Consider the following 12,226-nt stretch of genomic DNA (forward strand, 5'->3'; position numbering starts at 1 on the left):
GGGCTTGTGGGTTCGAATCCTGTCTGAGTTGAAAAAAAATTTCCTTACCTTTTCAAGTATAAAGTCTTGTTCGATGAACAAATGCATTTTGCTCGTACTTAAAATGTATCTTGGGAAAAATGCCAGGGGCATAGAAAAAGGCCCCTTTATTATGGTATGTGCCATGTGGCAAACTATAGAAAAGAAGGGACATTGCATAGCTTGTAGAAAATTCCAAACAATAGAAAAGAAGGGACATTCAAAAAATCTCGTGTGCATGCTGGACTACCCTTGTGTTCTTAGGAGGAACCAAGTAATGCTCTGGAAATGTTCATCCCCTGGCATTTTCCCCAAGAATCTTACTTGGAGGCATACTATATGAATGAGACCTCTAATGACAGACTACTCAAACATCTCAAATGGGCATCAGAAATGTTGAGGTCACCCTTGGTGTACAGGGCATATTTATAACTTCGGGCAGATGTTTGTTAAAAATTGATACATCGGGCTGCAGAGATCATTCTGAATCTCAGGAATTGATGTATGACCTGTGACTAGGTAATTAAACGAGCTATTTTGGCAACAAGCATTGAACAAGAGACAAGTTTCCTTTCCATCTACTCCAAACAGCAGTTAGGTTAATTAATATACCAGGTGCACGTGTGTACTCGGCGTGTCCAACTTTGTCATAGTTTAAAGTTAGTTATTGTAGCCTTCATTGCAATTGGTTATTTAACATAACCATAAATATCTTTCATGCTCATTCTAAATTTTTATACTTTTTTATTTTCAAGGCTTTGGTATTTTCATCTGAAGGAAATTCAATGGATGGCACACAAACTGGTGCTGCACAAGCTGAGGGTAAGATGTTTTCTGCATTGTATTTTCTGTTTCCCAGCATAAAAAAATGCTTTTAAATGAGATCTGTGTTCTAGAGGCCCTGGATTATGTCCAATGGCTTGCTCCTGGTGAATAAATGGCTATTCACCAACGTGAAAATTGTTGAACACATTTTATGCTGATTTATTTGAAGGTGCAACATCCAGTGAGGACAAGGAGAGCGGTAAAGATCGTGGAGCAGATCAGGGTGGGGAAGAGCTTAAGGCTAAAGCAAAGGCTTTGGCAGCACCACTCATGACAAAGTCTGCCATTTTACGGCTGCTCGCTGAGCTTGTTCGCTCGTATGCTGGCTGCGCCTCTCTCATCGTCGCCTACAATTACACAACTGGTCAATCACCACTCGTCAAGGAAGTAAATTTTACATGCACATAAATTTTGCGTTAAGATGTATTACCTGCTTTTTCTGTTAACTTTTAAACCCAGAATAAACTACTCCAACATCAAATTATAAAGGAACTTCAATTGCCATCATTCAATGAATGTGATCCGCTGTCACAGATTATATAAAAACCTATCACATCTATCTATAATTCCAGTAATCTCTGTCTGTACGTCTGTACGTCTGTACGTTTGTTTGTCTGTGACCGCTGTTTCTCGACAACCACGGGTCCGATATACTTTTAACTTGCCAGGTATATTGCTGGGGACCCGAGGATGTGCCTTTTCAAGGTTTCATATTAATCGGACAATTACTTACCGAGCTATGTCCAAAAAACGATTCAACCAATCAGAGCAGCGAACGATCGCGTGTGCCGAACGTGGCGGGCACACTCTGCCTCGGATGGCACATTTGACAGCGTATTCATTTATTTCACGTTTGCAAACTATGTTGGCGCTATGTTGGCGTTAAACGATGTTTTAAAACTAATAAAAACGAATTTGCGATTCATTCGCTTTCCTGCGCGTTTGTGCACGCGATGGCGATTTCTTTACCAAACTCCGGAAGCCGTTCGCTTTGGACCAAACCATTGCATGTAAATAGCATTGGGGGGATTGTCACCACTCGCAAGCCGTTCGCTTTGGACCAAACCATTTCATGTAAATAGAGGGGGGGGGATATAATTTTAGATATATATATAGTACGGGCATGCCCTAGTATTATATAAATGAAGAAAAGTATGGCAGTGGTGAATCACCATGTTTCTGGCTTGTTTGCCTCCATATTACACATGCATACATGGAGAAATGTCGTTTTTTTCGGGTTTTTTTTTGAAACAGAGTCGAGGCTTGTGGAAGAGCTAGTAAGTACACTGAACGGATCAGAATGTAACAGGACAAGGACACCAACAGCGGGGTTTAAGGACAAAGTAGAGGGGACTTAGACAAATGAGTGTGGGTAGAAATTTGGGGCATGAAATAACGCATATGGTGGACAGGATGTATACAATGAAAAACTGGAAATTTTAAAGGAGAACGGCTTGGGGTGTGGTGGGTTAACAAGGGTAGAAAATCTCATGCTTTTCGATTGGGCATGGCCTTTGTGAAGAACTGCTGTCTTGAAAAATAGTGAGATTGAAGAGAATGTGGAAGTTGGTTGGGAAAAATAGAGGAATGGAGGAACAAATCAAATCTATCTATAATTCCAGTAATCTCTGTGTGTGTGTTTGTCTGTGTGTATGTCTGTGTGTCTGTGACCGCTGTTTCTCGACAACCACGGGTCCGATATACTTTAAACTTGCCAGGTATATTGCTGGGGACCTGAGGATGTGCCTTTTCAAGGTTTCATATTAATCGGAGAAGTAGTTACCGAGCTATGTCCAAAAAACGATTCAACCAATCAGAGAGCAGCAAGCTATCACGTGTGCCGAACGTGCCGAACAGACTCTGCCTCGGACGGCACATTTGAGAGCGTATTCATTTATTTCACGTTGGCAAACTATGTTGGCGTTAAACTATGTTTTAAAACTAATTAAAACTAATTTGCGATTCATCGTAACTGCGATATGCGACCTTCCGGACAGTCAAATGAGGACGTCACTTCCGGACTTACGGATAGTCATAGTGACGACGTACTGATGCTGAACGTGGCGAGCAGACGCTGTAAGGTACGATCGATTGTAGTACACGTTTATAATAACTCTGCCGATACAGGCCCGATTAACTGCAGCGCCATCCGAGCTGCGGCGTCGGGACGATACATTCATTGTACGGTCACATCACGCACTTACGGGCACGCCCATGCATGCATGGGCGAAGACATTTTTTTTTTTTTTTTTTTGGCAAGGAACGGGCACCCACGTACGGGCACGTCCTAGGCGAATAGACCAAACCATTTCATGTAAATAGAGGGGGGGGGGGGGATATAATTTTAGATATATATATAGTACGGGCATGCCCTAGTTTTCTTCAATTTCAAATTGTGTGTGCATTGTTTTTTTGCCCAATATTTCAAGTGATTTATTTTAAACACCAGACCACTTGTTGACTGCAAGGGACATTCAACTTTACACATTTTTTGCTATTTTACTTTATCTGTGACAGCTGACACTTCACTTAAAGATATTGACAATTCTACCCCCACCCCAAAATACTCTAACTGTCTCATGCGGGTGAATTCCAAGATTTTGTTGGAAATGTTTGTGATGCACTAGATTTGAGCTTTGAGTCGAAGTTTTCAGGAGAGTTGAACATCTGTCATGTCCTCCATTCCTGTGTGATTCAGGAATGCAGCATGCTAGCCTTCGTGCTGGATTGCCTGCTCCCACAAACACAGGTCGTGGGCGACAAAGATTCGCCTGCTCTTGCACGGCTGTTCCTGGCTTCTGTAGCTGCTGCTAACCAGTGCACAGATGCTCAGCTGGCACTGGTCACAGAGGTGAAAGCAGCCTTGGGACGTGCTCTCGCCCTGCCAGAAAGTACAGAGAAGCATGCCAGGTCTCTTGAATGGGCAGATTAACTTTGGAACAGCTGATATTGAGTACAACCAAAGTGTTTTTCTTTTTAAAACGGTGACATAAATTTGTGTTTCCTGCAGACTTCAAGCAGTTGTGTGCATCATAAGCACTATTATGGAGTCTTGTCCAACAAGTCCCACCTTCTGCAGTGGTCCTGTTATCAAAGCCCAGCAGAATGGTGTCAACAACATGATCCGTCTTTTCTTAAAGAAAGGACTCGTCAGTGATCTGGCACGGGTACCTCACAGCCTAGATCTTTCCAGGTGCATTAGTTTGGTAGAGTTCTGGTTTGAGGGTGGAAATAAAGGCTGTAATCTGAAATTGCTTGGGAACAAGTGCTATTCTCAAACTGGGACTTCAATGTTCGATTTCCGACAGGTTTTATGGAAGTTTTGATCGGATTTGCAAACTTTTGTTTTTACAATTCCCCCCACAGTCCCAACATGGCAAACACCGTGAATGCAGCACTGAAACCATTAGAGACACTGTCTCGTATTGTAAACCAGCCCAGTAGTTTGTTTGGTGGCAAAAGCACTGGCAACAAAGGGAAGAATGAAGCAGAAGCTGGAAGTAATGCAGCTGACCCAAACAGCAACACACAAGAGCTCGGTCAGTTGTTTTAATGAATGTTGATACCTCATGAAAGTTTCCCCAGTTGTTGTCCCCCGTCGCACCGCGGAGCGAAAGGGGGACTATGGTTTTCCCGTCCGTCCGTGCGTGCATAAGCGAAGGTCCGCATTCGAATTTGGTGTGTGGGTGCAACCCACGTCAAAATCCAAGATGGCCGCCACCATGCATCTATGATGCCATGTATGTCTGAACCTTGTGAGCGGAATATCTTGAAAAATAAGCGAAGTACCAACTTCTAATCTGGTGTGTGGGTGTATCTAGGCATAAGGAAGAACCCGATTGAAAATTGGGTCGCCACGTCAAAATCCAAGATGGCCGCCATCATATATATGTCTGAACCTTGTGAGCGGAATATCTTGAAAAATAAGCGAAGTACCAACTTCTAATTTGGTGTGTGGGTGTATCTCGGCATAAGGAACAACGCCATTGAAAATTGGGTCGCCACGTCAAAATCCAAGATGGCCGCCATCATATATATGTGAACCTTGTGAGCGAAATATCTTGAAAAATAAGCGAAGTACCAACTTCTAATCTGGTGTGTGGGTGTATCTAGGCATAAGGAAGAACGCTATTGAAAATTGGGTCGCCACGTCAAAATCCAAGATGGCCGCCTCCATGTATGTCTGAACCTTGTGAGCGAAATATCATATCATAGCATGTTTTCTGCGTCTCCCACTTTGTCAACTCACATCACTTCCCCGACGGGGGACCTAGGCGTAACGCTTGTTTTCACCAGTTTTATCTGCGACTTCACTTTCAATGTCCCTGGCGCAAGAGAACAAAATGCCAGGCCTCAAGTCTTTTATTCCCAAGGCTCTTAAGTCATCCGACGATGTTCGTGCGTGCTCCAATCAGCCAGTCCATCTCCTCGCTCGATGGCCGTCCTTACCAATCGTTCTTCGGGGCATGGCCTCACGGCCACTTGCCGGCGTTTGTGATCACCCGGTCCGATCAGCGGTAGTTGAATGTCCTGGTTCCGGGTACTTTTATTTAGTGTTATTTTAGGAATGGAGTGCATGGCGGGTGTGGTGTGTTATAATGAACAAAGGAGAAATCACAGAGGCTATTTACATACACAGGATTTGCCCTTAACTCCTACCTAATGAACATAACCCCACGCCTCGCAATGGGGACAAAGATATGGCCTTACACGACATCCGGTCTGACTTATGTACATCAAGGTGGCTACACGACATACGGAGCGCACTACCCTACACAATCCTGGCCCTAAGGTAATGCATTGCCTACCCCCTCATAAACGTAACAATACACACCCATACATACATACTGTTATAGATCGCGGTTTGGATGTTATAGACCGAGCGGTGGTGTAAAACCGCGACCTAACAAAACTCACCCGATTCACCCAGAACTTTGGCCGTATCGCACCCTAGCTGCTCAATGAGGGAAAAGACAAAAGCGACGCAATGTAAGAGGAAAAGGAATTAAAACGAGAAGACGTACAGACGAGTAATGGGGTTTATTATTTACACACACAAGCAAAAAGGAGCAATCAAGTTTATTTACAACACATAAGACGCAGGTGACACAGTGCAAATACTAGCTTATCTACAGGCTTAACTTATCCCAGGACAGAACAAACAAAAGACTGACTCACGCGGGGAATTGCAGGAATCGCAGGATGTGGATGGCTGGAGGGAGAGGGAGGTCCAAGGGGGGTCATGCAGCACGATCGGCGCGTTTAGCAGCCGCCGTTCCTTTTCGGCCCTGCTCCAAACCGCCGCCCAGGCCCCAAGCGGCTGCCGGGTGTCGCTGCTGCTCCCGCCTCCACTTGCCTTGCCAGGCCTTGTCCCACTCGTCTGGTCCAAACCCTCCACTCTTTCTTGGTCCCTCACTCTGACCACCGACTCCTCACCGCAACCAACTCTGTGCAACCAACTCTGACCAACGGTGCAACCAACCCTGACCAACGGTGCAACCAACTCTCTGCGCAACCAACTCTGTGCAACCAACCAACTGTCCAACCACCTCTCTTTTTACTTCCGTGCGCGCCTTTTTATAGCGCCTCCGGCGGTTAAGCCGCCGGCGTTCAGGACACGCCCATCGGGGTGCTCACCTCGGCCCTGGTTGGTCGCGCGACCCTCGGGCTCCGCCCTGGATGACGACGGGCGGGCACGCCCCTCCTCCCCTCTGACGAGGTGGAGACACGCCTTTCTTCCCTGACTCGAGCCTTGTGGTCAATGGCGGTTATTGGAGGGGAGGTAATATTGGCAATCGAGGCTCGGCAATGACGAGAGGGGATGTAATATTGGATGGAGATTTTGGGGATGGGAAGGAAAGGGGATCTATTCTCTTTCACTGGTGCAATGGAGTATTTCAATTAATGGAAGACACAGCCTTACGCTAATACACATAATAAGGATATAACTGTCAAAAGAAAGGATATATCGTGTCCTGCATGTATGTTTTATGGACTAACTACGGAAACGCCCTTTGACCTTTATACAACCACAAACGGAGGGAGGAGGGGTGATATTTTACAACAACCTTTTACAACAACATTTTACCACAACAACAAAATAAAAAAACATTCTCATATCCACAACACTGCACCCTCCTCCCCTTAGGCACGTCCCGGGCCTATTACTTTTACCTTAGTGTGGCACGTAGGTGTAGTTCCCTCTACTTTTAACCTGACCCTGAGTGCGACAGTTTTAAAACATAAATAAATGTGTCCCGCTGCTCCATTGCACCCTGCCTAACAGACTTACGCCCACAGTTAACCGAATTGCGGAATGGTCTTCAAACTATACACTGACGGTGGGAAGCATTATTTACACTGACGCTATTTTTTTTTACAAAACTAACCCAGGACCTGTAATTGTTCTTTCTGGGGGGGAGACAGTCTGCTCTGCATCAATGCACCATTAAAGCACCCAAAAACGCACCAAAGCACCCTCAAGCACCAATCGGTGCACAGTCATCACTGTTCATGAATAAAAATAACCAAACAACCCCTAACCCTGCAGGTGTCTCTTGCTCTTCGGCTCCCTCTGCTGGTTATTATTATTTGTCTTCCAGATGTTGTCATTCTCTTTTGCTTTGCTTACTGGCGGCCTATTTGCAATAAAGTGTGCCCAATGTGTCCTTCTTATTTATTTTATTTATGGCCCACAGGGCCGACTATGTGTGGTTCACCTGTGGGGCATCGGTGCCCTGTGGCCAAGGTCCGCCAGCAAGATTTCGGGCCCTCTTGGCCGGTTCCAGCAGAGGGGCCATGCCCCAACCCATGGGGTCCATAAGTGGTGCTCGGCCACAGGCATGTGGTCCATAATGTGGTGCATCGATGCAGACAGCTGGTTCTGGGAATTTCGGGCGCACAATGGCCGACCCACGCACGCTCCCCTCGGCGCCCAACGGCGCTCAGGTCCTCATGTGGGAGACAAAAAGGGGGGACAAGACAGATGAGCGAGGGGTAAGGTCTCAAGGGTACACATCAAAAAGGCAATGCAAGGCGAAATGCGTACGGAGGGCGAAGTGAGAAAGCTCGTCCCTACCGTACGTCACCCCCCTGTTACCTAGCCCACCCTTGCCCTTACCCCATATGTACAAAACCTACACATTACCAATTCGTCACTACTGTCACGTCTTCCCCATATTTCCCCTATATCAAATTCGTCTCCACAATCCCTCTACTTCAAAAATTTGCCATTATCAATTCATCATCAATCCTCATAAGGAGGCAGAGATGGAACATCAAAGCACAATGTCACACCCACGTCATGATGCGTCTCACAATCCAAACATTTGCATCATAAAAAATAATCAAACATGGCATGGTGTGGAGTACCTGTCACCTCAGGTGAGTGGGTGCAGATGGTGCGAGGAGATCCTTCATCCTAACTACCCTCTAAATGATTTTAACACAATTTACACTACCCGGGGTCTTTCTCTGGCCAAACCATTGGCCCTCTTACACTATGGGTTCTAAAAACCAATTCCCATTGGCCAAACTGTGGTGCTTTTCAATTTGGGGTCTCACTCCCCCGATTCATCTCCCGGTGCCCTCGCACAATTTCTGGGCCGCGACGTGTACCTCTCCCAGCGGGTCTACCCACCTGCACACCTCCACCACTGTAGTTGCCTCCGAGCTTACCTGCTCCTTACCCTAACCTAACTACCTGGGGAAGGCCCTCTGGCACTCTCCCCACTCGGTGCCCTCTCTGGCACTGGGCTACCCGGGTCCATCCTCCGGATCCTCGGGCCCCATCCACAACTCTACCGGCTCCCAGAGCCCACCTGCGGCCTCACCTGGCCGACATCCTTACAGTGGTGGAGTGCCCAAACCAACTACACACACTAACAGGCTACACGCCCAGCCATTTCCACAACACTAATGCACCCATCCAAACAGCATTCTTCCAACCGCACCACAGATGCCAATATCCAACCACAATTTACCTGTACCCTCTACCTAACTCTTACACTACCCGCCCCGGGTATCCGTGATGGGGGTCCACTCTTCCCCCATTCACACCTTCGCACCATCCACTCCACTCCACAATTTCCACCATACTCACTCCACGACCATCCATTCCAATACTCCAGACCATTTATTCCATACACCTGTCTTTCATTCACCTGTTGTTGCACATCTGTGCAATCCTACCTGGTGCCACCTGCACCCTCCTCCTCTTTCTGGACCAGTTGGTCAACGCAACACACATCACCATCACTCACTCATACACTGCTCCACACACCTGTTCAGTTGCACACCTGTGCAATCACACCTGTTCCATTCTCACCTGTTCAATCCTCACACACACGGCATCATCTCAGCTAACTTCTCCCCTCTGAAACTTGCGCTTCCCAGTCGTCCCTTTAAACTATTGCGCTCCCACGTCATTATCATCCATACTAATCTACCTGCGTCCCCACTACAGGTATCAGTCACTAACTAAACTTAACGTCACCTAATGTCAATCTTCGCTAGATCCCTACACACCATATCCTAACCCACCCGGGCTAGTTTTCCACTGCCATACACCCCCTAAGCTAGTGCTCCTTTGCCCCCACTGTGAGGGATGGTGGATTTGCCATCCCACCACATCGGGGGTCTCTCTATCAATTTGGCACACCAAATTCCAACCAATTCAAAAATTTTCCATTTACTGCCAATTCTACCCACTATTATTAATTTCGTATCAAATCACTACCATCATCATCCGTCTACTTATTACATCCTCTCGGTGCGCCATGACATCATTAAACTCGGCTTCGCAAAGCCGAGCAATGAATTCGGGTGGTTTGGTTGCCTGCAGGTTGAATCCGTCCGGCTTTTGGTTCAAGGGAGGTGGTTTGGTTGGACCGAGATTCCACGCACCATCTCGGCGCGGCACCTTGCGGTCCCGGGCCCGATGGCTCCATCTCCCCCGGTCGGAACCCCGTCCCCACGAGGGGGCATCGTTCCGCTTCCTCCCACTCGCCCTCGAACCGGACCGGTCGCCTCGCCCGACAAAGCCCGGACTCGACCGTGCGGGGCGGGGCCAAGCCCGAATCGGCAACGACGCTTCGAAGAGAAACGACGCAGCTTCGATCGACGCCGGGCCTCGCACCCAACCAAGCACCCCTCGCACCGAGTGCTCGCATCGGCTATCCGTCGCTCTAACCACTAAACCGGTTACCATCGACGCTTCACTTGCATGCTTACAAGCATACGCTACCCCTTTCACCCTCACAAAACCTGGCGTTCCAACGCCGTCCGTACATTCCACCAACGCTCTCTCTGTTACACACCACACCTCTTGCGCACACTTCGATCCACACCTCTCCTCCGTTACGTCCTCCGTAACACTCACCATGGGCGTGCACTCCGTATTGCTCTCACTCCCTGTGTCACACCCCGTACACACCGACGTGCATTCTCGCTCGCACTCGGTTTCACTCCCACACTTTATAACACACCCACTCGCCGACGCACACTTTTTTCTCCCACGCGTGCCATTTCCACTCACGGGACCCTTCACCAACGCCCGGGTGCTTCCTCGATCCCAAGCGCGCGAAAATTCTTTTGTCGCTAAACATCCTCCTGCAAAATCTACCCGCACAATATACAGCACGACTCACCTGGGGGATCCTTTTCTCCACGCGAACCTGCAAACTTCCATTCGGGTTAGCGAGTACAGCATCAGGATGTGCATTTAGACTTTGAGCAATTTCCATTCCTTCCTCCGATTGTTGCTCTTTTAACTTTAAGTCCCCGGTCTCTCCAATTTCAACTATACCCATAATTTCTTTGTTCACCTCGACGACCGTTGGCTTTAATAAAATTCCCTCTACCTCATCGGTCGCCGGCTTTTTCAAACCCCGTGTCGCGATTTCTACCCCCGTCATTGTACCCGTGCTTTTCTCCGCTTCGCTCAACCAGCGCTTTTCGACCCGCTTTACCTCGTCGTGCACCCCTGGGACCCTTTCGCCCAACTTGCGGTCTCTGTCCCTCTGCTCCTCCCTTGCCTCTGATATCCGTTTTTCCACTTCACACCTGGATTCCTCCCTCAATTTTTTTAGATCACACCCGGATTCGTCTGACATGGCATCCCTCTTCCAATTATACACTGACTCTTCCATAGAGGCCCTCATTTGTGCCATAAATTGCTCCATGAGGGCCTGCATTTGGGCCATCCCTCCCACTTGTGCAGCGGGTGCGGCCGCCGTAGCAATGTGCGAGGCGCCATTTTGTGCGTCTGATACTCCCTCAACCACACCTTCTTTCCTCTCCTCCACCATTTTTTTTCCTAAGTCCTGGGTCGATTCTACCCCGTCTATCTCTCCCACCGGCATCCCGTCGCCTTGAACAGCCATGGCGCGATTTCAAAATTCGGGTTTTGCTTTAAAAAAACAAAGTTCGGCAGCTCGTAATTTTGACCAAAAATTTTTTTTCTAGATGTTTTAAAAATTTGGTTCGGGCCCCGAATCTCACTCCCAGACACCAATTGTTATAGATCGCGGTTTGGATGTTATAGACCGAGCGGTGGTGTAAAACCGCGACCTAACAAAACTCACCCGATTCACCCAGAACTTTGGCCGTATCGCACCCTAGCTGCTCAATGAGGGAAAAGACAAAAGCGACGCAATGTAAGAGGAAAAGGAATTAAAACGAGAAGACGTACAGACGAGTAATGGGGTTTATTATTTACACACACAAGCAAAAAGGAGCAATCAAGTTTATTTACAACACATAAGACGCAGGTGACACAGTGCAAATACTAGCTTATCTACAGGCTTAACTTATCCCAGGACAGAACAAACAAAAGACTGACTCACGCGGGGAATTGCAGGAATCGCAGGATGTGGATGGCTGGAGGGAGAGGGAGGTCCAAGGGGGGTCATGCAGCACGATCGGCGCGTTTAGCAGCCGCCGTTCCTTTTCGGCCCTGCTCCAAACCGCCGCCCAGGCCCCAAGCGGCTGCCGGGTGTCGCTGCTGCTCCCGCCTCCACTTGCCTTGCCAGGCCTTGTCCCACTCGTCTGGTCCAAACCCTCCACTCTTTCTTGGTCCCTCACTCTGACCACCGACTCCTCACCGCAACCAACTCTGTGCAACCAACTCTGACCAACGGTGCAACCAACCCTGACCAACGGTGCAACCAACTCTCTGCGCAACCAACTCTGTGCAACCAACCAACTGTCCAACCACCTCTCTTTTTACTTCCGTGCGCGCCTTTTTATAGCGCCTCCGGCGGTTAAGCCGCCGGCGTTCAGGACACGCCCATCGGGGTGCTCACCTCGGCCCTGGTTGGTCGCGCGACCCTCGGGCTCCGCCCTGGATGACGACGGGCGGGCACGCCCCTCCTCCCCTCTGACG

General features: G+C 48.3%; 1 protein-coding gene across 8 annotated transcripts in view; it reads left to right on the plus strand.

Moving 5' to 3' along the window:
• HUWE1 (HECT, UBA and WWE domain containing E3 ubiquitin protein ligase 1) overlaps positions 1-12,226 on the plus strand; it is a 334,325-nt gene that overhangs the window by 194,894 nt on the left and 127,205 nt on the right. For all 8 annotated transcript variants that reach the window (XM_068112748.2, XM_068112754.2, XM_068112750.2 and 5 more), the window contains 5 exons: positions 774-840; positions 1,013-1,230; positions 3,542-3,753; positions 3,854-4,036; positions 4,210-4,382. In XM_068112748.2, coding sequence (XP_067968849.2) covers positions 774-840; positions 1,013-1,230; positions 3,542-3,753; positions 3,854-4,036; positions 4,210-4,382 — 853 coding nt within the window. The remainder of the gene's footprint in view (positions 1-773; positions 841-1,012; positions 1,231-3,541; positions 3,754-3,853; positions 4,037-4,209; positions 4,383-12,226) is intronic.

Source organism: Myxine glutinosa, chromosome 4 (assembly GCF_964187855.1).
Source record: "Myxine glutinosa chromosome 4, kmMyxGlut1.1, whole genome shotgun sequence".
NCBI lineage: Eukaryota > Metazoa > Chordata > Myxini > Myxiniformes > Myxinidae > Myxine > Myxine glutinosa.